The sequence below is a fragment of the Salmo salar genome, chromosome 26 (assembly GCF_965601325.2).
Source record: "Salmo salar chromosome 26, fSalSal1, whole genome shotgun sequence".
Classification (NCBI taxonomy): domain Eukaryota; kingdom Metazoa; phylum Chordata; class Actinopteri; order Salmoniformes; family Salmonidae; genus Salmo; species Salmo salar.
In genome coordinates, this window is record NC_138316.1 from 19,086,230 (window position 1) to 19,109,595 (window position 23,366).

The window sequence follows — 23,366 nt, forward strand, 5'->3', positions numbered from 1 at the left end:
GTATTCTAAGTGTCCTTAGACGAGGTGAAAGTCTGAAGAGCTTGAGCCTATATCTTACAAGAAACTTAAAAAATATTTGTGGTCTAAGCTATGTCATAGGAAACAGTGCCTTCAGAAAGTATTCACACCAGTTGACTTTTTCCACATTTTGTTGTGTTACAGCCTGAAATTAAAATAGATAAAATTACGATTTTTCGTCACTGTCCTAAACACAATAAAGTACCCCATAACGTCAAAGTAAAATGTAATTTTTTTTAAATGTATTTCGTAATGAAAAGCTGAAATGTTATGGGTATGCTTGTAATCGTTAAGGACTGGGGAGTTTTCCAGAATACAAAAGAAACAGAATGGAGCTAAGCACAGGCAAATCCTACAGGAAAACCTGGTTCCACCAGACAATGGGAGATGAATTCACCTTTCAGCAGGACAATAATCTAAAACACAAGGCCAAATCTACACTGAAGTTGCTTACCAAGAAGACAGTGTATATTTCTGAATGGCCAAGTTACCGTTTTGACTTAAATCTGCTTGAAAATCTATGGGAAGACTTGAAAATGGTTGTCTTGTAATGATCAACAACCAATTTTTTAAAGATTAATGGGTACATATTGTACAATCCAGGTTTGCAAAGCTCTTAACAGACTTACCCAGAAAGACTCACAGTTGTAATTGCTGCCAAATGTGATTCTAACATATATTGACTCAGGAGTGTGAATACTTATGTTAATTAGATAATTCTGTATTTCATTTTGAATAAATTTGCTAACATAAAAAAAAATATATTAAAAAAGGACTTTGTCATTGTGGGGTATTGGGTGTAGATGGGTGAGAAAAAAAATATATTTAATCAATTTTGAATTCAGGCTGTAAAACAACAAGATATGAAATGAGTCGAGATGTATGAATACTTCTTGAAGGCACTGTATATGTATAGCACAAGTACAATGGTGCCTAACCTATATACAATACCTGTCAGTAAGTTTGAAATGTTGTAAATGAAAAATGTCACTCAAGATACTTCATCATTCACACCACATATCTCAAGAGTCTTATGTGCGATACTGGTGGCACAATGTAGCAAATTTATGAGTCGCATCCTGATAGGACACCAACCGTAGAGGATGTAGGTTCCCAGAGGCCTCAGCAGACCGAGGCCTTTACCAGTGTTCTCCCCAGACAGACAGTCCAGGACGATGTCCACTCCCTCTGGAGAGATCCTACCAAATACAGGAAATTCAATTAACAAGAATCAACATGTTCCTCATTTACAGACAGCCTCAACTGCAGGCTTCATAAGAAGCCTGTCAATCTATTAGTCATTCAATGTTTAGCTCAGATTTCAATAGTTACATTTATATATTTTTATCAAATACTAAACAATCCAGTTTATTGACATTTCGATCAGCCTTTTGTTCAATCAAATTCCACTCTTGATTTCAAGTGATACAGTATTAAAAGACCTATAAGCATTGGACAGGTTAGCCATCGGTGTGATTTTTCATGGCATGACTCACTTAAGAGCACCAATGTGAAAGAAAGAATGAGAGCAATGTTCTGATCAAGGGGTCCTAATGCCTTCCTTTCTGCCTGGTGGCCTGCCCGCCTGCTTGGCTAAACTGCTCGGGGGTCTTATGATGCCCATGGCCTTGCATACTGTAAAAGGGGCGACTTAAGACCAATTTAATTTTGCTTTGCTCTTGATCCTGAAAGGAATGTGGGGCCACAGAGATGAAAGGCTTATTAATCTGCCTCTCCTCCCTCTGATATGGCTGTATTTACTACCAATTGTGATATGCAGGCAGACAGTATTCTCCCTCTGTCAATAAGTACTGAGAGGGAACCAAGGATTAGGCTCCTTAAGAAAGGAACTCAAGAGGAAAGCTTGGTTGAATGTATGCATTTATAAAGCACTTCAGAATAAATTCAGAATGTGATTATCAGATGGACATGCTTTAAGCCTCCTGACTGCATGACTCACCTCAAACTCTATTCCTATTAGACAGTAGACATGAAGTTGGCCTTGGCATAGAGGGTTCTTTTCTGATTGTCTCCTATTGAGGAGGCAGCATCCCTATGGATTGCACTGATTGCCAATCAAACATGATAATTAGTGATGGGTGACAAAATCCATACATTTACATATCGGGATTTTATTTTTGACGATATATCATATCGTTTTGACAATATCGCAATATTATTTTTGCGCTAGTTGTCTGTACCTGCACCAAAACTCCAGTTTTTTCCCTCCAGAGATTGTTCTCCATCTTCTTTTTAAATAGGGAGCCAATTTGTTTTAAGCACTTTTATTTCCATGTCTAATCAAAACTCGTTTTGTCATGGCTCTCACTTGTCCCTCTGCAACAGACATATGGTGAGTAATATGTTTGGAACAGACAAGACAACGACATGCAGTGTGATCTGAATGGGCATAGTATTTATGAGGCATCAGGGCGCTTTCCTGATTGGCCCAGCTGTTCCACGTCCCCAGCAGACAGCCTGTTGCAGGTTGCCTTCAGAGAGCCTCTGAGCACTCTGCCCCACACACTGCCGTTGCTCTCGGAGACGAGCTGCGTGTTGCCATGGGGACCGCAGCCACACACGTCCAAATATGGCATCAACTAACATCTGCATCCTCCCTGAGCTCTACATGCCCTGTGTTCTACGTTATCACATTATCATTGGCAATTCATATGTACATATCAAATTGCACATTATAAACCAAAAGAGATTCTTAGTAATTATGTGAAATTATATCTAAACATATTTTAATAAACCTGTAAGATCCAATGAAATTACACATTTGCTAACAAATTAGTCTTATTCATAACAATTGTGCAGAACAATTACCGCTGCAGCTCTATGTTTCGAAGAAAGATTTTAGCCCAATAATTGTTATTGTAGAACAAAAAACAAACCTTACTTTTTAACTTCTTGTACATAATCAATGTTTCTGTCGAAGAGGTGGGTCACAGAGTCCTTGATGGCTTCATGTTTGAAAGATGAGGCCGTTCCAAACACAGTGACGCTGGGTATAGTGGAGCACAGCTGAGCCACAGCTTGACCCTGAAAAACACCACACAATCCCAGTCAGACTCTCCAAGACACTATTACACAAAGCCAATCCAGACAATGACATTTCCACAGGTTATGCATCACAGCTTTACCAACCATAATCCATATTTGATATGAAAAATAATTAGGTAAAGACAGTAAATGTTTTCTTGTCCATCTCCACTACAGTATGGTACTACATACGTGAATTAAACAACAGAGTTATACCCTATTGTGTGCATCAGTCTGAAATCTGAGCAGTCGCTCTACTGTTGTTCATGAATTACAGTCTGTAGGAGCATCTCTAGAGTATAGTTACGTTTAATTATTAAAGCTGGGAATCACTAACAGTGCTTTGGCTAAAGGGAAATGTGCTACATGAGCCTGATAATTCAATGTCTTGTAAAACAAAACAAAAAAAATTCTGAAGAGTCTGTGTGCATATATACTGTAACCAGCACAGCCCAGACACGCTTTATCTTCAACCACAGTTACATCTTTCCTAGATGTCATTTTTTCAGCCACATCTCACCATCATCTTCAATCATGAATACAGCATTATGTAAAACAGCATCTGAGCTGTCTGATAATAGCCACAGGCTGTTACCCTCAAGAGCCACCAGAGCTACACACCTTGGCGGTATCTATAGTAACATCACTGACATCATTTTCAGATGCTGTGTTTTTCTTTCCACCTCCTTTCGGGAGTTGACTTACCACACCCCCTCCTGCTGAGTGGACCAATACTGACATCCCCTCTCGGAGATTGGCAACCTCAAACAGCATCATGTAGGCAGCCACGAAGTTCATGGAGAAGGCCGCTGCCTCAGGAAAAGTCATATCATCAGGCATGTTATAGACGTAATCCAGCGGTGTGCAAACCACCTCTGCCCAGGCGTTGTAATTTACAAAAGCCATAACCCGGTCTCCTATCTGGAGAGAGGAAAGGGTAAGCTATAAAATATGATAAATGCTAATTTTGGAGGTGACATGGTTACAAGTTTGTTTTAGAAATGCACCAAACCTCACATGTTACTCTGACCAATGAATTTCAAAATATCAACATTAACCATTTCAAACTGTAACACAAATCAATATTTTGGGGGGTAAAAATGCAAAGTGAGATCAATATAAACTCAGCAAAAAAGGAAACGTCCTCTCACTGTCAACTGCGTTTATTTTCAGCAAACTTAACATGTGTAAATATTTGTATGAACATAACAAGATTCAACAACTGAGACATAAACTGAACAAGTTCCACAGACATGTGACTAACAGAAATGGAATAATGTGTCCCTGAACAAAGGGGGGGTCAAAATCAAAAGTAACAGTCAGTATCTGGTGTGGACACCAGCTGCATTAGGTACTGCAGTGCATCTCCTCCTCATGGACTGCACCAGATTTGCCAGTTCTTGCTGTGAGATGTTACCCCACTCTTCCACCAAGGCACTTGCAAGTTCCCAGACATTTCTTGGGGGAATGGCCCTAGCCCTCACCCTCCGATCCAACAGGTCCCAGACGTGCTCAATGGGATTGAGATCCGGGCTCTTCGCTGGCCATGGCAGAACACTGACATTCCTGTCTTGCAGGAAATCTTGCACAGAACGAGCAGTATGGCTGGTGGTATTGTCATGCTGGAGGGTCATGTCAGGATTAGCCTGCAGGAAGGGTACCACATGAGGGAGGAGGATGTCTTCCCTGTAACGCACAGCGTTGAGATTGCCTGCAATAACAACAAGTTCAGTCCGATGATGCTGTGACACACCACCCCAGACCATGACGGACCCTCCACCTCCAAATCGAGTCCACTCCAGAGTACAGGCCTCGGTGTAACGCTCATTCCTTCGACTATAAATGTGAATCCGACCATCACCCCTGGTGAGACAAAACCGCAACTCGTCAGTGAATAGCACTTTTTGCCAGTCCTGTCTGGTCCAGCGACGGTGGGTTTGTGCCATAGGCGACGTTGTTGCCGGTGATGTCTGGTGAGGACCTGCCTTACAACAGGCCTACAAGCCCTCAGTCCAGCCTCTCTCAGCCTATTGCGGACAGTCTGAGCACTGATGGAGGAATTGTGCATTCCTGGTGTAACTCGGGCAGCTGTTGTTGCCATCCTGTACCTGTCCCGCAGGTGTGATGTTCGGATGTACCGATCCTGTGCAGATGTTGTTGCACGTGGTCTGCCACTGCGAGGAAAATCAGCTGTCCGTCCTGTCTCCCTGTAGCACTGTCTTAGGCTTCTCACAGTACGTGCATTGCAATTTATTGCCGTGGCCACATCTGCAGTCCTCATGCCTCCTTGCAGCATGCCTAAGGCACGTTCACACAGATGAGCAGGGACCCTGGGCATCTTTCTTTTGGTGTTTATCAGAGTCAGTAGAAAGGCCTCTTTAGTGTCCTAAGTTGTCATAACTGTGACCTTAATTGCCTACCGTCTGTAAGCTGTTATTGTCTTAATGGCCGTTCCATTGGTGCATGTTCATTAACTGTTTATGGTTCATTGAAGTATGGGAAACAGTGTTTAAACCCTTTACAATGAAGATCTGTGAAGTTATTTGGATTTTTACTAATTATCTTTGAAAGACAGGGTCCTGAAAAAGGGACATTTCTTTTTTTGCTGAGTTTAGTTGTGCTACTAATCCACGACATAATATCTGTAACATACTGTGATCTAGATTCACTGACCTCAAATCCCTTTGTGTTTTCTCCCATCGCCTCCACTATTCCAGAACATTCAAATCCAGGGACAAGTGGAGTTTTCGGAGGACTGTCAATATTACCTTGACGCACCATAAGATCCAGGAAGTTCAAGCCACTGCAACAGTAAATGTCTCATTGATATTAACCTCACAATCAAGCAAAGTTATTTATTTTTAACTTAAGGGATTGGAGAAGACACAATATTGCATGATGGACATTTTCACTATTTGATAAATGTTACTTAGACTTAAAATATGTTAATAAATAAATGCCTGAGCAGTCATAAGCACAACACAAGCTGTTTGATATCTACAAACCCATGCTTGAATTCCAGACTATTAAAAAGGGCTACAGTTCCAAGGCCATGGTGATTCACATGTACTGAACAATAAATAGCCAATCTGTGATAGAGCATATCTGTAACAGGCTCTTCCTTTTATGGAAAAATTGCTTCTCACTTGTTGAAGGTATAGTTTGTGTATTTCAATATTATCAACAAAACAATATTGTTGGACTAAAGATAATTATCCAATCCCTCATCAGAATCTACTTACTAAATGCCAAGTAGGCGATCATAAAAGAATAGAGCACAAATACCACAAGTGTAGGACTTTGCATGAGCCAGTTGTAATGAGAAAATCCATTTCAACTGGCTTGAGGTATTTACAGTAACTATTCCCCCTTCTGCCATAGCCAATAAAAGCTCATTAAGATGATCAGTCAAAAACAAGCCAAGCAAACACCTTTATCAAGCCAAATTTTTATTAATTCCAACATTACAGGTGTTTTTGCTTTTCATTTGCATGACTGCTCCACAGACAGTCCTTATTCATCATCTACTACAGACAGTGAAACATCAAAGGACATGCGGCTTCATGAATGCAATGAGTCCTTTTCTCGTGTCACTTTTACAAACTACACAGGTCGAGTTTAACCTACTTTAATTCAAGGTCTATTCATGGCTCGCCCATACTGAATCAGAATCTGCAACATGTTGCAATACACTTATGAATGTGGTAACTTCGCATCATTTATATTTTAAGATTATATAGGCAGGCATCAATGTAACAATTAATCAACAGTTTAATATGCAACGTTTACCATGCTTTGACGCGAATTTTCACTTCTCCCTCCTGTGGCTCAGGCATCGCCTTCTTGGTTACCCGGAGTTTGTTGAGACCCCCGAAACCGGACAGTATTACGGCTCGCATTTCTTTGGCATCTCCTGCAGATACTACAGTTTCTGTTTCTTTTGCTCCATTTGTCTCTATCATGTGCTCAGTTTCCTCAGTCGTCTCCGTTCCTTCTTTAGCCATGTCGGTGGGCTTCATGGGGCTGGAAGGGGATGCTAGAGATTGTAACTGGTCCTTCCTTCCTCCTTCCAAGTTCAGAATGCGCAGTATGAGCCGAATCAGTTCTCTTTTGGAAGAGGGAGAGGCTATTCCGACAAAAGATGTTTATAAATCTTGGATTGCTGATGTTGTGTATTGGCAATAAGAGAATTTGAAGCCACCACTCGGCCATATTGCCACTCCTCAATTACATGTTTCAAGGACAACATTACATACATTTAAGTATTGTTGTGTTGTAGTGGAGACAGTAACATTATTAATCTCTAAAAAATAAACTTTAAGTATTTAAAAATATATATTTTATTCGTTTTTTTACGTTTAGCGCACATAGTATAATTTAAAGTTTGCATTAAGTTGTCTGTAATATAATAAATGTGGCAAAAACGAATGTAGCCATTAATACATGTATTTCTGTAGCTTCCAAAATACTTGTTTTACACCGGTGGGGAAGTGCCAAGATGGAGGTACAGAAACTTAAACTTAGCGCCCCCTTAATGTCATCTAGTGTATATATATAAATCATTAACATGGACACGCCTGGTGCCCAAATTGATCACGTATGTCGTGCAGTTGAGAGTCGAGTGGAGACGAAAGGCTTCGGTTCAGTCAGTCGTCCTGATGAGCCTAGTTTATGCTGACTCGGTGGCAAAACAGCAGCATTCAATTGGCACTAATTAAAACTTGTAAAATAAAGTGATGTTTATTTCAATGGACGAGTGGGAAAAAACTTATAGTATTGGTCACCATCTGGAAGTCAGCTAGCGTAACAAGGCCGTGTGAATGACCAGTACAACGGTTTTGTATCGAGGTGCTCCCCCACTGGGCAGTAGTTGCTTCACGGGCCAGTTGTATCACACGTCGCTAACGCGGTGAATTTGTTCCATCCCACGTGATTATATTTAGAGTAGGATAGCAGCCTACACGATAAAAAAACGTCAAATATTGGTAGTAACCATTTAGATGTCACCGTGCTACAGTCTACTGCCCAATGGGGAACTTTCTGCTGCAAAGCTGGCAACGCAACAACACGTCATTCAGTAAGGAGAGAAGTAGGTAGCTAGATAGTGTCGCAATATCAGGCCAGGCTGGCAGCTAAGGTACATTCATTGTAGTGATTTTCACCGAAAATGTGGCCTACAGCTACGGCATTAACGTCAACATTTTTGTAAACATTTATAAATAATACATTTGTAAAAATAACAATTATTCCTGTACACATATGATTCTGATAATGAAATGGTGTTCTGTGGGTGTCACTGAGTAGGCTGATACCCCGTTTCATGGGTGCACAATCCATAGGTAAGGCTGTACAATGAATATACAGTACCAGTCAAAAGTTTGGACATATCTACTCATTCAAGGGTTTTCTTTATTTTTACTATTTTCTACATTGTAGAATAATAGTGAAGACATCAAAACTATGAAATAACACATATGAAATCATGTAGTAACCAACCAAGTGTTAAACAAATCAAAATATATTTTATATTTGAGATTCTTCAAAGTTGTCACCCTTTGCCTTGATGACAGCTTTGCACACTCCTGGCACTTGTTGGCTACTTTTCTTTCACTCTTACGGTCCAACTCATTCCAAACCTTCTCAATTGGGTTGAGGTCAGGTGAATGTGGAGGCCAGGTCATCTGATGCAGCACCATCACTCTCCTTCTTGGTCAAATAATCCTTACACAGCCTGGAGGTGTGTTTTGGGTCATTGTCCTGTTGAAAAACAAATGATAGTCCCACTAATCGCAAACCAGATAGGATGGCGTATCACTGCAGAATGCTGTGGCAGCCATGTTGGTTAAGTGTGCCTTGAATGCTAAATAAATCACTGACAGTGTCACAAGCAAAGCACCACCACACCTCCTCCTCCATGCTTCACGGTGGGAACCACACATGCCGAGATTATCCGTTCACCTACTCTGCGTCTCACCAAGACATGGCAGTTGGAACCAAAAATCTCAAATTTGGACTCATCAGACCAAAGGACAGATTTCCACTGGTCTAATGTCCATTGCTCGTGTTTCTTGGCCCAAGCAAGTCACTTCTTATTATTGGTGTCCTTTGGTAGTGGTTTCTTTGCAGCAATTCAACCATGAATACCTGATTCACACATTCTCCTCTGAACAGTTAATGTTGAGATGTGTCTGGAACTCTGTGAAGCATTTATATGGGCTGCAATCTGAGGTGCAGTTAACTCTAATGAACTTAACCTCTGCAGCAGAAGTAACTCTGGGTCTTCCTTTCCTGTGGTGGTCCTCATGAGAGCCAGTTTCATCATAGCGCTTGATTGCTTTTGTAACGGCACTTGAATAACTTTCAAAGTTCTTGACATTTTCCGGATTGACAGACCATCATGTCTTAAAGTTATGATGGACTGTCGTTTCTCTTTGCTTATTTGAGCTGTTCTTAACATAATATGGACTTGGTACCACCCATACCTTGTCACAACACAACTGATTGGCTCAAAAACATTAAGGAAGGAAATACCACAAATTAACTTACAACAAGGCACACCTGTTAATTTAAATGCATTCCAGGTGACTACCCCATGAAGCTGCTTGAGAGAATGCCAAGAGTGTGCAAAGCTGTCATCAAGGCAAAGGGTGGCTAATTTGAAGAATCTCAAATGCATAATATATTTTCATTTGTTTAACACTTTTTTTTGCTTACTACAACAATGTAGAAAATAGTAAAAATAAAGAAAAACCCTTGAATGAGTAGGTGTGTCCAGTCTTTTGACTGGTACTGTATGTATTTCCCCCAGTGCAATTATGTAGTCTAATACATCCACAGTGGGATCATGGTCTTACGTCAGATGGCATCACTCCTATGCAAAGGTCGTCTCTCAACCGATCAGTGCAGGCAGAATTTACGCATTATCTAACGTAAGACAATGCAGTTGGATTTCAACAGATTTTTCTGTTTATTGTCAAAATTAATTAATTATTGTATTTCATTTTAAATTATGTAACAATATTCCAACATTGTTTAGGATTATTCTGTCCAGATATGGCAGGATTCCCCATTATTTTGAAGATGAACCGCAAATTCCACTATTGTGCCTACAAATCAGACAGGGTTATTCACAAACTTCTTCTTCCAGGCACGTAAATTCTAATATTTGTGAGTATCAAAACATGGACCTAACACTGATTGACTACTACAACAACATAGGCTACATGACACTGTATGTCAGTATTTGGGGAATATCAAAATTATTCATGTCCATTTCCTGGCAATAGTTTTCATGTCTATAATCCAATCATAACCTGTTTATGAATAAGCGAGCAACAAATGTACATCTCAAGTAGGCTACCATGTAGTAAAATGTATTCTCACTTGAAGTACTAACCCACAAAAATATTGGGGAAATAGCTAGGGGGTCCCACCTAATGGTGAATTTCACAGTAGAAGTTTTTGTCCTTTTAATCACATACTATTTATTGAAGTGCATCTACTTTGACAGCAACTGTTATTTCTACATTTATGGTTAACAAGGAGGAATAACAGAACATAAATACTGGAAACGGAATGAAAACCTGTCTCATGACTGTGTCTCATGACTTAAACAAACAACTACTACACTAAACAAAAACACAAAATATAGGAAGGATTTTCAATTACAGATTAAATGTACAAGAATAGTTGCATAGCTAGTCGTCTTATTATGAGGTTTTCTGACTGTTCACTACAATGTATTTGCATTCTATCTTTACAATGGTTAAAAACACTATAGGCCAACTCAATTGGTTAGGGGGGTAATTGACTTGGCAATATACAAATGAATCCTGACAGTGTTATTTTGTGCGTATCATAGCTTTTTAGGTCAATGTCTTCTGTAAAGGCAGCATTCGAATAATCTCATTATCAATCTCATCAATAATTTAACTGTGTTAAATAAAAATATGATGGTTTTAGAGTTACATTTATTACACAATTGACATTGTAAAATGTGTCCCTACCATAAATTCTACAGATTATTTCTGACAATACTGTCAGGAAATAACAGGACAAACTGTTTCCTTTGTTACTGTCATAGACACATCAGCAATTAATCTGAGATGTTGGGGTGTTCATCCTCAAATCAAAATGTAATCAGCATATGAGCATTCCGTTTGAGGGGTGTATGTTCAAAGACCTACAATTTGTGAAAGGGCTTGGTCCTACTCTCGAGGAACATCTGTGAATATTCGTAGTCCATGCATTCCTTGGATCTCCTCCTTGAGTGCCTGTGGATGACAACTTAGCAGTTTTCAGCTGTGCTGTTTTTGCAACAGTTTTGCATATGGAATAAAATGTAATACAGGTTAATAATTTCACCTGAAAGGTTTGATATAAGACTTGACTATTTGTTGTTGCTTTATCTCTCCCCCCACACATCCGATCGGTACAAAACAATATCAACCAAAGCAGCTATATACAGCTATATAGCCTATACGCTTCAATACAATGGTGCAAACTAATTGATCTCTCCAGAATGTATCTCAATAGGTTACCTGGTTGACTAGTTGGTGTTGTTGAACAGTTCTTTTCCCTTTAAATTCATTGGATTCTATGTGGACTTCATACATGGCACCACAGCCACCTGAGAACAGAAAACATAATGACACACAATTGTCATGAGCGCACCAAGGAATCAGAGGCGTCATGCCCATAGGGGGAACAAGGTCACGTGCCCCCTCAGATTTGTCCTATTTTTTATTTGATTTTAGCTGCTGGAGATGGGCAGGACTCGCAAGAGGTAAGTTTATAAATGCATTTGATTAAGCTATGCAGCCTATTGATTTATTTTTGATGAATAAATACAACTAAAATGTTTTGTTTCTTCTCTGTAATTCTAGCCACTTTATGAAGTTTGCTTTAGCTAGCCTGCTAGATAGGTTCCCAATCTCCCAACCTCATAACTAGCGTAACTTGTCTAACTATCTTAGCTGGCATGTCTGCTGGCAATTTGGTAAATTTTAGAAAAGCAAGTAATTACTAAATTACTAAATGTACTGAATAAGACTTGCATTCCTTTCAAGATTTTACCCAGATTTTACCAGAGATGCAGAGAAGCATAACAAAAATAACCACCAGGCAGGAGGATACAGACAGCTCAAGAGGTATGCTTCGATATGCAGAAAAATACTTGGTTTAAATGTAATCTGGCACCTTATGATATCATTATAGTTGTGAATTAATTATGATGCCATGATATGTGCCTGTACTGATGTGTGTTATGATCCCATGTACTGTGTTGTAATTTGTATGTCATATCCTAGGCATATTAGTGCAGTATATTGATATGTGATATACAATAGTCAGAATGACACCCTCATTAAAAGTGAACAGGTAAAAAGGTATGCTTAGATAACCTATCCAGAAAAATAAACGTTTTTTTAAAACATAGAATTAGGCATGATGTTTATGCCTCTAGATTTCAGAAAAAAAGCTGTTTCGGGTATTTGAAAAATTCTCCCACTTCCCCCTCCATCCTCTCGTACTTCATAACCCCTCTAAAATAATGGGTGCATGACACCCTGCCTAGGCCGAGCACTAGCCGAGCGTAGACTTACTAGCCCTCGCACAAATAAATGAAGAGATGAAGCTGAAAACCTTTTTTTCTCCGGTAATAGTGATCATGGAGGGAGAGATATGGAGTGAGGGAAGTGAAGAGAGTTAAGATGAGATAGATAAAAATGGAAGAGAGGAGTCAGAGAAGAAAGATCAGGTGACTGCTGTGCCTTTGAAGAATGGAAAGGAAGCAGATCTGGGGAATGGAAATAAGCGGATTGTCTATGAGGATTCTATGGTGATAGGAATTTGGTTCTTAGAAAAAGTCAATCATGGGGTTTTGGCAGACCCGTTTGAGGTCTCAAGGTGGGTGGAGAGTAGGATAGGGAAATATGTATGCAGTATGCTAAGATAGAGATTAGTTTATTCATTAGGATAGGATTCATATCCACCTCGCAGAGGGACTGAGCATTGTGCATGGCCCAACTGGGAGAACGATAAATAATATGCTTTAGTTTACGGAGCAGGGCTCCACTCAAAGGCGTAATAGCAGTGCCTCTAAGTGTAGAGGTTGAGCAGCTAAAGAGGAAGGTTCATGGTGTGTGAGGCCATGTGGCTTAGCTGTAATCAAGATGGATTGGAGGAGGAGCCTGTCAGTTTTGCTATGCATTGATTTGGAGGTACGTTTGATCTGGTTGAGATATATTGAGCTATCCGGTTAGAGCATTCATGCCAGCTGTTCTGCAGTGTTTCCACTGCCAGAAATGTGGTCATGTAGCATCAGTGTGTAGGATGGGGCAACCTAAATGTACAAGGTGTGGAGGTTTCCACGTAGTGGAGAAATGTTTGAAGGATGAGCCCGGAAAGTGTAGTAATTGTGGAGGCAGTCATGAGGCCAGGGCTACAGAGTGCCTGGTAAAGGTGAAACAGATACAGGTGGGACAGGGTGTTACATAAGCAGAAGCAGTGAGAAGGATGAATCAGGAGGTAGGGCTCAGGGCCATGTTGCCTGCTCAGAGGGAGGACAAATAGTAAATGTTCCCAGTGAAATGTGTGGATCAAAGTCCAGGTTTCTGACCTTCGTCGCTGTGGTTGTCAATTGTGCTGCACAAGTAGAAAGCTGGTCAGATAAAATTGGAATTGTTGTGTAGAGCAGCTGAACATTTTCTGGATATTCTAGATATTTCTGCAAAGGATCTACAGAAGATGTTGGAAGAGGTGGTGTTGCTGCCCAGATAGTGCTGGGTATGGTAGTACATGCAGTTTGGGCTGGGTTTTTGGTTGTTTTTCCATTTAGTATTTTCTTGAACTTATGAGTGCATCTATGCATCTGGAACTCCAACATGTGAGAGAGTAAATAAAGTACAGGTCGTTGCGGTAATGCACTATTATTACTGGATGCCAACCGCCAATAATCCACACAAGAAGAATGCACTATCCTAGGAACCCCAAACTTCTCGCATTTCGTTCCAATAGTCGAGTAAACGAGACCTAATATGGAAGGATGACCACGCGAGTGTGAGTCCACTGAATACCAGTAAGACACCAACAAATTCAGCGTCGTAGTAACATACATTTCATTATGCATAATGATGTAGCTAGATCAGGACCCCTTTCCACACCCATGTTTCGAGGTCTATTTACCTGATATGTCCACAACTTTTAGAGACGTGGCCGATGGAAACTTCTCTTTGAGAATATGTGCAATTCGGGTCTCTCCATCGGTCTGAGAAGACAGAGTCCTCTGCAACTGTCTAGAAACTAAAACAGCCTAAAACAAATGTTTTCAAAGACAGTTAGCGAACGTTTGCTAACTCACAATACATATGAAATGCCATGTGACGTTAGCTAGCTCACTTAACTAGCTCACGTCAAATCGTCAGTCACTTGCTGTCTGATTTGATTGAGCACAAAATATTCGCACTCAACCTTCAAATGTAGCTAGTCTAGTCTAACGTTATGCATTCAAATGGATGAAATTGATTTACTTGATTTTTTAGAAGATATTTTAAAATAGAGAGCATTGTGAACAAGTACTTTAATGGAGATAAAACAATAATGAACAGTAATCCACCACACGTTTATAAAAAGTCATGACCCTAGCAAAGAGGTTATAATAAGAACCGCCCCTCGATGTCAACAATGTTGATAGTCGTCTCCACAATATGACGTGTGGGGTAACTGGCGCCCTCTCATGGACCGGAGACAACCATCACTCTTTATTAGGCCTAATTAAATAACAACAAATGGTACAATCATTTTTATTATAAGGATTTTCCTTGACAATGCTATACAGGACAAAAATACATAAAAACATGAATAAAATACCTAATTATGTGATTGGTGTGTTTTAAATAGGTAGCAAAACGCTAAAATATTTTCTTAAAAATATTTAACGGTAGATGATTTTGAGGACATCCATAATGGGTTCCTTTGCGATGCAGACAAATTCAAGACTACACTGGAATTAGTCCATATATAACTGCTCACATGTGTTGTGCAAAATGTAGCAATATTAGCACTGGGACATTGTTTAGACAACATTTACAAGGCACTTTGGTATTTAAAGTATCTAATACTATCCCTATTGTTTCCCATAGTGTCTATTTCTTTGTGAAGGGTAGTAGGCTACTCTTGGAAAAATAATTGCTTTGTCAGACTAATTTTCCATTGGGATGAAGTATCCATGCATGTCCATGTGAAGCTCTGCATTCACATGTGCTCGAGCTACCTCCTTGAAAGACTTTGCATCCAGCACCAAGATGAAGCCAGATTCCCCTGGATTGGAGTTGATGACTGTTGTCAAGACCACACCTGGACATAGTAGACATTTTGTTTGAATATGATGGACAGACTTTCATTGAAATTATAACTTTATTCAGCATACATTGTGAATGTCTGGCCATTCTAATCAAAACATAAGCTTTCATATATTTAAGATTTGAGGACCATGTAAAGCAATCTCACCATCATCCTCTCCTTCTCCATTGGGTCTTGGAATGAACACGGGCTCTGATGGCCAGCAGTTCTCCTCTCTCCATTCAGTCCTCTCCTTTGTCTCAGTGTCCAACTTCATGATCTATTTATTAAAGCTTGGTATATAGTTAACAACATATTACATAAGCAACACATGCAGTTATGTTCACAAAGGCCTAAATTAAATCACAGGGACTTTTACCTTAGTTGCCACTGCTGACATTGCAACACAGGTCATGTAGACAAATCTGTACTTCTTGCCGTTGAAGTCATAATTGATCCTGGGTAGTTCCACACCTGTAGATACATTTTGGGATTGAACAACAAAATCAACACGAGTATATTGTGAAAGAAAATGTTGGGATGATATGTATTTTGAGTGTCTATAAGGCACAAGAATTGAACAGAACATTGAGCAATACAAGTTTTGGTCTTACCGTCACAAAGCACCTCTGGCTGGCAGAGTAGTTTACCCTCTTTCTCTTTCACAGCGCTGGCTGTTGTGTATTGGAGTTTCACCATATCATCTCCAACATCAATCCCCTTCAGAAACAGTTCACAACATTATAGAAAACAGTTGACTACTCATTAGTTGAGGGCAACGTTTAAAGGTTAAGATGGTAATCAGTTGCAAACCATTACCTTGTCATTCTGTACAGGAAGGGCAAATCTTTTGCACTTTGGTACAGACATTGCTGAGGCCTTTGATTGTTCTTTTAACACGTTTAGGTAGAACATGTTGTATAAGCTGGGATCTTCATAGGCGATAACATCAAAGATGACATGACCATCCTCTTCAAAGGCGTTCACGTGATGGTACACTATCATTGCCTCTGTGTAGTACTTTATGCCCACTTCTTTGCCTGTCTTTCTATCGATCAGGTGAATCAGGGTCTGTCAAAGTTGAAAACACAAAGTGTTAAACAATGTACTTGCACTTACATTGGACTCATTAAATTCATTGCCAAAGAAAATTAGTCTTATAACACTTACATTTTCCTCAGGGCAAAACTTCAGACAACTAGCCCAGTTGACCCCTCTCATGTATGCTGTGGCCATCTTGAGGATGTCCAGTTTGAATGGCTGCTCAATGAAGATTAAGTAGTTGTCAGTCATGCCGAAGCTGTGGTAGTAGCTGGGACTCAGGAGGGAGCGACAGGGCACTGTGCAGATCACCTCAAGGTTCTTCAAGGCTGGAGAAGCATTGGCCTTATCTGATTAAACATAAACTGAGAATTAACAACCATTTACAGCTATTTGTAATGTTTTGTGAAAACTATCTACTTCAGGGTCAGGATACTTCTCTCCATGGTGTAAAGTAATAAGACAAAACCCAGAAATGTGATGGGTAAATGGTTCTGCTAAATGTTTGAGATTATTGTAAAATACAAGGTTATTGCTCAAATGTGTTAAAACATGACTTCAACAATTTAAAAAAGGTCTTGACCACTGCTATGTAAGACGATGCATTTTCATCAGATACCAGTGAAGGTCAGAGTTTACAAGGTCAAAGGTCAGTGGTCTAAAGTTTAACTCCTGGGGGGCTGAAGTCTCTGCTGGCTTTCTCCATTTCCTTTTAATTGGTGTCTGTTTGAGACCTGACAACAGAGGTGTAGACAGTGATCAAGTCCAAGGCAGAAACAACCTCACAGGGACTGGCCCTGTAACTAGGAATTAACTAACTCGAACATGAAGACAGACAAGGTGATATTTTTGAAGATATACAGTACCAGTCAAAAGTTTGGACACACCTACTCATTCAAGGGTTTTTCTTTATTTTGACCATTTTCTACATTGTAGAATAATAGTGAAGACATCAAAACTATGAAATAACATATGGAATCATGTACTAACCAAAAAAAGAAGTGTTACACAAATCAAAATCTATTTTATATTTGAGATTCTTCAAAGTAGTCACCCTTTGCCTTGATGACAGCTTTGCACACTCTTGGCATTCTCTCATCCAGTTTCATGAGGTAGTCACCTGGAATGCATTTCAATAACAGGTGTGCCTTGTAAGTTAATTTGTGGGATTTCTTTCCTTCTTAATGTTTTTTGGGGTGGTATACAGAAGATAGCCCTATTTGGTAAAAGACCAAGTCCATATTATGGCAAGAAAAGATCAAATAAGCAAAGAAACGACAGTCCATCACTACTTGAAGACATGAAGGTCTGTCAATTAGGAACATTAAGAATTTTGTACGTTTCTTCAAGTGCAGTCGCAAAAACCATCAAGCGCTGTGATGAAACTGGCTCTCATGAGGACCGCCACAGGAAAGGAAGACCCAGAGTTACCTTGGTTGCAGAGGATAAGTTCATTAGAGAGTTACCAGCCTCAGAAATTGCAGCCCAAATAAATGCTTCACAGTGTTCAAGTAACGTAACAGACATCTCAACATCAACTGTTCAGGAAAGACTGCGTGAATCAGGCCTTCATGGTTGAATTGCTGCAAAGAAACCACTACTAAAGAACACCAATAAAACGAAGAGACTTGCTTGGGCCAAGAAACACGAGTAATGGACATTAGACCGGTGGAAATCTGTCCTTTGGTCTGATGAGTCTAAATTTGAGATTTTTGGTTCCAACCGCCATGTCTTTGCGAGACGCAGAGTAGGTGAACGGATGATCTCTGCATGTGTGGTTCCCACCGTGAAGCATGGAGGAGGAGGTGTGATGTTGTGCCGGTGCTTTGCTGATGACACGGTCAGTGATTTATTTAGAGTTCAAGGCACACTTAACCGGCATGGCTACCACAGCATTCTGCAGGGATACGCCATCCCATCTGGTTTGCGATTAGTGGGACTATCATTTGTTTTTCAACAGGACAATGACCCAAAACACACCTTCAGGCTGTGTAAGGACTATTTGACCAAGGAGAGTGATGGTGCTGCATCAGATGACCTGGCCTCTACAATCACCCACCCTCAACCCAATTGAAAAGGTTTGGAATGAGTTGGACCGCAGAGTGAAGGAAAAGCAGCCAACAAGTGCTCAGCATTTGTGGGAACTCCTTCAATATTATTGAAAAGCATTCCTCATGAAGCTGCTTGAGAGAATGCCAAAATTGCCTTGATGACATCTTTGCACAAAGGGTGGCTACTTTGAAGAATCTTAAATATGTTTTGATGTGTTCTACACTTTTTTGCTTACTACATGATTCCATATGTGTTATTTCAAAGTTTGATGTCTTCACTATTATTTTACAATGTAGAAAATAGTAAAAATAAAGAAAAACCCTTGAATGAGTAGGTGTCCAAACTTTTGACTGGAGGTGTACCTCCGGCAGTAGTGTCTGGAACCTTGAATAAGGTGTATTTGGTCTTTCCCTTCTCTGCTATTGAAGTCCCAATGTTGTAGGCTGTTCCGTCTTTATCGTAATGTGGATGGGATGTCACCAGGTTCACAGCAAGGTATTTCATGTAGTCAACCTAGTGAGAAAACAAGATAGGCTTATGAAACAGGTGTGTTCATGTGTATGGTCATCAAGATAGCAACGCCAGTATTAACTTTAAGTTACCTTGTCCTGAGTCTCCAGAGTCACAGGATCTACTTTGCGGATGTAGTTGGTTTCAGAGGTTGCATAATAATCCTTCCCATATCGAATGAAATTGTTGCCACAGTTGTCAGTGAAGTCTGGGACCGTGTGGTTAAGAAAGGTGATCACCCTGGAGACAAAGATAATTTGATCAGCAACAGGCAAATTCATAGGGATAAATAAAATAAAATCATCAACAGTCAGATCAGAGGCACTATCATGCCTGATCTTTTGCTACAGCATGCCAGAACATAATTGGTTTCCACATCTTGCCTTTTTAATTGTGCCAAAATGAACCATCTGTAATGTACTACCTAGATATGACGTTTTTGCCAGGGTCCGGGTAGGCCATTGTCCCCATTTCAGACACAACAATTCTTTTGGCTGCCATGTTGTCTTTGTATGTGTCGCCACGTAAATATCTGCTTCTGTAGATTACCTCACCTGAGGAAAATAATAAATATATACACATATATATACACACACCTGATGATTTACTTCTATTGTGAGTTTAATTGCTAAATGTGGGAATTGTTTTTACTTGCACAACCCATGGAGCCCATAGCACCAAAAAGCCCAAAAGCTTGCCAATTGGACTTATCATTAGATCATCTTGTTTGAGTTTCTATATCACTAAAAAGAGAAACACTTCCAGTCATTTTACCATCTTTGAATGTAAAGCTGTGCATCAGGGCCATCCCATCGAACCAGTGGTTGTATGTGGTATCCCCCACTGAGAATATGCCTGGCCCATTGCGCAACAATGTGCCTTGCAGCCAGCTTGGAAGGTTGCCTACATAAAACAATAGTTTAGTTTTACAAAACAGCATGGGAGGGGTCTATGACAGCGTGTCCATTCTGCCAGCAAGAATATGTAAGATACAGCAAGAATAAGGCCGTATCCTCTGCAATTTTCCTTCAAAATAAAAGTCGTGCAATTAAGATGGTGAAAAATAATACAAATGGTCAAAATTCATAACAGTATATGGGGAAATGTTAGCAGACTTACAATTTTGTTTAACAATATGAAGAAATGTATAAAGTTAATCACCTTTACAGCACAAGTAATATTATAGCATTGACATTATTGCATTCAAATAATTACTAGGTAGTTATGTAACAGTAATACAAATAACATTCATAATGATACTATTAATAATAACAATATTATTATAATAAACTTTAGAAAACACTTAAATCCCATAGTTAATTAGCCTATTCGTATTGCACGATGTTCAGTAAATTTTCATATTGGACATGCAGTACTGCACAACTTCCTGTACATTCTGTCGTAGTAAAAGGGGGGGGGGGCTTCTACTCAGGAGCACCACTAGTTTCGAAATCCACAGAGTTTACAACCAAGGAGCGTCACTGCTCATTCTGCACCCCTTAAAACCTTTTGCTGCAGTGGGCTAGGTCAAGGTCACACAGAGGTAGTCTTAAACAAATCTACTTTGAAACAGAAGTATACGCCTCACACACATGGTTATGGGCTTAATTCTTATTTATTTTTTGAAAAGACACCTGTACCATGCCAGATAGAGTTGAAATGTCAAAAAAAATGTGTTTGCATCCCAATATTACACTTTCACAGAAGACTGAAATATAACAAAATCATTTGACATGGAAAAACCGGATTTTCGGCGGCTTTTTTGAAATCATGTTTATTAATGATGAAAAATATTATTAACATTCAACCCATGAGGCCACTAGGTCATTTGACTGCAGGAATGTGCTACAGAGTGGCCTATCAGCTTAAATCCAATCAGATTTCATATTGGACATACTGCACCGTACATAATTCTCTGTACATTATGTCGCAGTAAAAGGGAGGCCCTTCTACTCAGGAGTGCCACTAGTTTCCAAATCCACAGAGCTTACACCCAGAGAGGAGTGTCGCTGCTCATTTTGCAGCCCTTACATTGTTTTTGGAATCTTTTAGTTGTCACTGTATTAGACTAAGCACAGGCGAGTTGATGATGTTGCCATTTTGAAGTTGAAATGGTGTTGGAATAGTGGAAGCAGCTCCTGTTTTCTTTGGGACTTGAGGTAACTCTCAGGTGTTCTAAATCAATAGTTGTTCAGTTGTCTGAAAATCTCAGAAACATTGGTTTAATTGACCATGCTGTAGGTCATGTAACTGTTTGTTACATGCAATATGCTTTGTGGACTCCACCACACAGATGTTTTCTCTGGTTTTGTGATGAAACAAAGTTATGGTTGAATTTATTCTGCCACTGCGTCTTCTTATTGTCTCGAGCTTAGGCATATATATATATATATATATATATATATATATATATATATATATATATATATATATATATATATATATATATATATATATATATATCACGGTGGCAAGGCATATGAACAGGATAAGAGAAAACAATGCAATTATCACAACCCCAAAATTGTAATATGCATTTTTTTCCCCCTGGCTTCCCTTGTGATTTTACCTACACACACTGCTACTGCCCTAGTTATACCTGTGAATATTGCTGCGCATGTTATGTTGATAATGAAAATTATCCAAAGTTTCCATAACCATCTCATCAGGTTACATACCTTTGAGGTCTGCCTTCACTGGATCAGGTCTTTCTTCTCTGTTTTTAGCGTAGTCGTAGGCCATCCTTATTGAGATGAAAGACAAATATTCATGCGTTACCTTCCTTAGAAGTTATGAGAGACGAAAAAGGTGGTCGTTTATATATTAGACAAAATAAACCACTCCCATTTCTGAGTGTCCAAGTAGTAGCCTAACATAAGCGCAAGACACACTTACATGTGACATTTGAGTCATTTAGCAGACGCTCTTATCCGGAGCGACTTAAAGTAGTGAGTGCATACATTTTCATACTTTTTTTTCGTACTGCCCCGCCGTGGTAATCGAACTCACAATGCTCTGCCAACTGAGATACACTAAACTATAGCATATCATCTTTCTCTTATCTTGTCTACTGACTGACTATATTGTGTATGTTCCTGATCGGTCATTAGGAGTTCACATATGGAGCGAGATACCCGCTAAAAAGGTTTAACGTACATACCATTAGGATCACAAGAAAAGTAAACGTGAACAAACACCATGTTACGATTACCAACTAACATTTTAATCTTAAACAAATCTTTGGTTGCAATTCTGACCTACAACAATAACTTTTAGAGTTTTGGCAGTTTCATCTCACGAACGCAAAAAAAAAAATGACACCAAAAGGCCACCCTAACAAGCATAACACCACACTAACAAGCATAACGCACTATAAAAAACTGAAGTCAGGGAAACCGGAAAGAGGTATGCTGCACGTTTTCAAGTTAAAAGTCTCCATTCTCTATTACTCCTCAGTTGAGTTAACTTCACATATAGGTAGTTAATGTAATAGATTTGTTTGCCAGGGCAAATCTAGATAGCACTAGCTCTATTATGCCAACAACAGTGAAGTTTCAGTCCGCTAGGTGTATCTCTACAGCATGGGGATATCTCTGGGTGACGTGGACATCCCCATGCTTGCACCTTATCAATGTATGACTAATTCAATATTGCACCATCCCATTCTCTGAGCTCTATTTGCAATCATAACCAGTTGTATCTACCAAGAATAAAGAAACATATAATAATAAATGTTTGGTGAGTCTATTAATTATGTATGACCACTGGAGTCAATGCTACTCAAAATATTTTTTTATTGAATATTTTGATATTTATTTCATCACTCAAAATCTTGCCAAAGCATATTCTGTAGGAGGGGTTAATATGAATTTAAAATAATTGTAGAACTCTATTTGTGTTTTATAACTGTTTTTATTATAGGGCTCCCCTTAACAGGAGACTCTAGCTCACAGGCCTTTAAATATAGCCTCTAAATACATTTTAACCAAAATAGTTGAAGAAGCATGTGCAGTGGCTGATAGGAAAAACCGATTTGGCAATAAGAATAGGCAATAGATAGTTATGACCATTCCGCTCAGGACAGGTTATAGCCCAGACTTAATCAATATTTTGTTTTGTCTCTTTTATTAATATGGATAAAACCTCTCTGTGATGGAGTTGTGAAATGTAAATTGCTATAACAAGCCTACATACAGAGTGGAATTCCTGCAAAAATAATTTCGGATGAGCCTAGCTATGACCACAGGGCTGGAGAAGGAGAGGTAAAATGTTTAAACGTAGGCTTATTTATGCAAAACACGCACGAATAGCCGTTGTTTGGTAAGCCAAGCTGACCACACACAGTGGCAGCTATGTGGAGT

The 23,366-nt window shown here is 39.5% G+C and overlaps 3 protein-coding genes across 7 annotated transcripts in view; all 3 read right to left on the reverse strand.

Moving 5' to 3' along the window:
• LOC106587190 (putative NADPH-dependent quinone oxidoreductase VAT1L) overlaps positions 1-7,284 on the reverse strand; it is a 33,502-nt gene extending 26,218 nt beyond the window's left edge. Inside the window, exons 1-5 of the mRNA XM_014175287.3 lie at positions 6,853-7,284; positions 5,737-5,866; positions 3,769-3,984; positions 2,921-3,063; positions 1,114-1,217 (exon numbers count right to left, since the gene is read on the reverse strand). Coding sequence (XP_014030762.1) covers positions 1,114-1,217; positions 2,921-3,063; positions 3,769-3,984; positions 5,737-5,866; positions 6,853-7,082 — 823 coding nt within the window. The 5' untranslated portion in view covers positions 7,083-7,284. The remainder of the gene's footprint in view (positions 1-1,113; positions 1,218-2,920; positions 3,064-3,768; positions 3,985-5,736; positions 5,867-6,852) is intronic.
• A 3,237-nt stretch (positions 7,285-10,521) lies between these two features.
• On the reverse strand, positions 10,522-14,717 carry LOC106587189 (bolA-like protein 3). The gene is made up of 4 exons (XM_014175285.3): positions 14,592-14,717; positions 14,248-14,374; positions 11,604-11,692; positions 10,522-11,336 (listed from the first exon to the last, which is right to left on the reverse strand). Exons 1-4 carry the CDS (start codon positions 14,625-14,627, stop codon positions 11,271-11,273), a joined length of 318 nt encoding a protein of 105 aa, XP_014030760.3. The 5' UTR covers positions 14,628-14,717; the 3' UTR covers positions 10,522-11,270.
• Positions 14,718-14,850: 133 nt separating this feature from the next.
• bco1 (beta-carotene oxygenase 1) lies at positions 14,851-22,320 on the reverse strand. Of its 5 annotated transcripts, none has more exons than XM_014175230.3 (12): positions 21,901-22,320; positions 21,684-21,748; positions 19,780-19,908; positions 19,430-19,559; positions 19,098-19,245; positions 18,840-19,008; positions 16,573-16,793; positions 16,222-16,473; positions 16,017-16,122; positions 15,782-15,876; positions 15,571-15,682; positions 14,851-15,417 (listed from the first exon to the last, which is right to left on the reverse strand). In XM_014175230.3, coding segments are annotated over exons 1-12 (1,584 nt in total). In that variant the 5' UTR covers positions 21,903-22,320; the 3' UTR covers positions 14,851-15,262. The 5 variants fall into 5 exon arrangements, with proteins under 5 accessions (XP_014030705.3, XP_014030709.3, XP_014030708.3 ...); XM_014175234.3 differs by having other exon boundaries at positions 16,573-16,772; positions 18,858-19,008; positions 21,901-22,318; XM_014175233.3 differs by having other exon boundaries at positions 18,858-19,008; positions 21,901-22,314.
• Between the last annotated feature and the right edge of the window lie 1,046 nt (positions 22,321-23,366).

Bases quoted from the DNA above. Each gene is read 5' to 3' on its own strand.
- LOC106587189 (XM_014175285.3), bottom strand. From the start codon at position 14,627: ATGCTCTCTATTTTAAAATATCTTCTAAAAAATCAA. The intron at 14,375-14,591 runs GTAAATCAATTT...CATTTGTTTTAG, and splicing joins AATATCTTCTAAAAAATCAA to GCTGTTTTAGTTTCTAGACA. The intron at 11,337-11,603 runs GTAACCTATTGA...TGTCATCCACAG, and splicing joins AACACCAACTAGTCAACCAG to GCACTCAAGGAGGAGATCCA.
- bco1 (XM_014175230.3), bottom strand. The intron at 19,009-19,097 runs GTAACTTAAAGT...TTTTCTCACTAG, and splicing joins CTCTGGAGACTCAGGACAAG to GTTGACTACATGAAATACCT. The intron at 15,418-15,570 runs GTGAGATTGCTT...TACTATGTCCAG, and splicing joins TGGAGAAGGAGAGGATGATG to GTGTGGTCTTGACAACAGTC.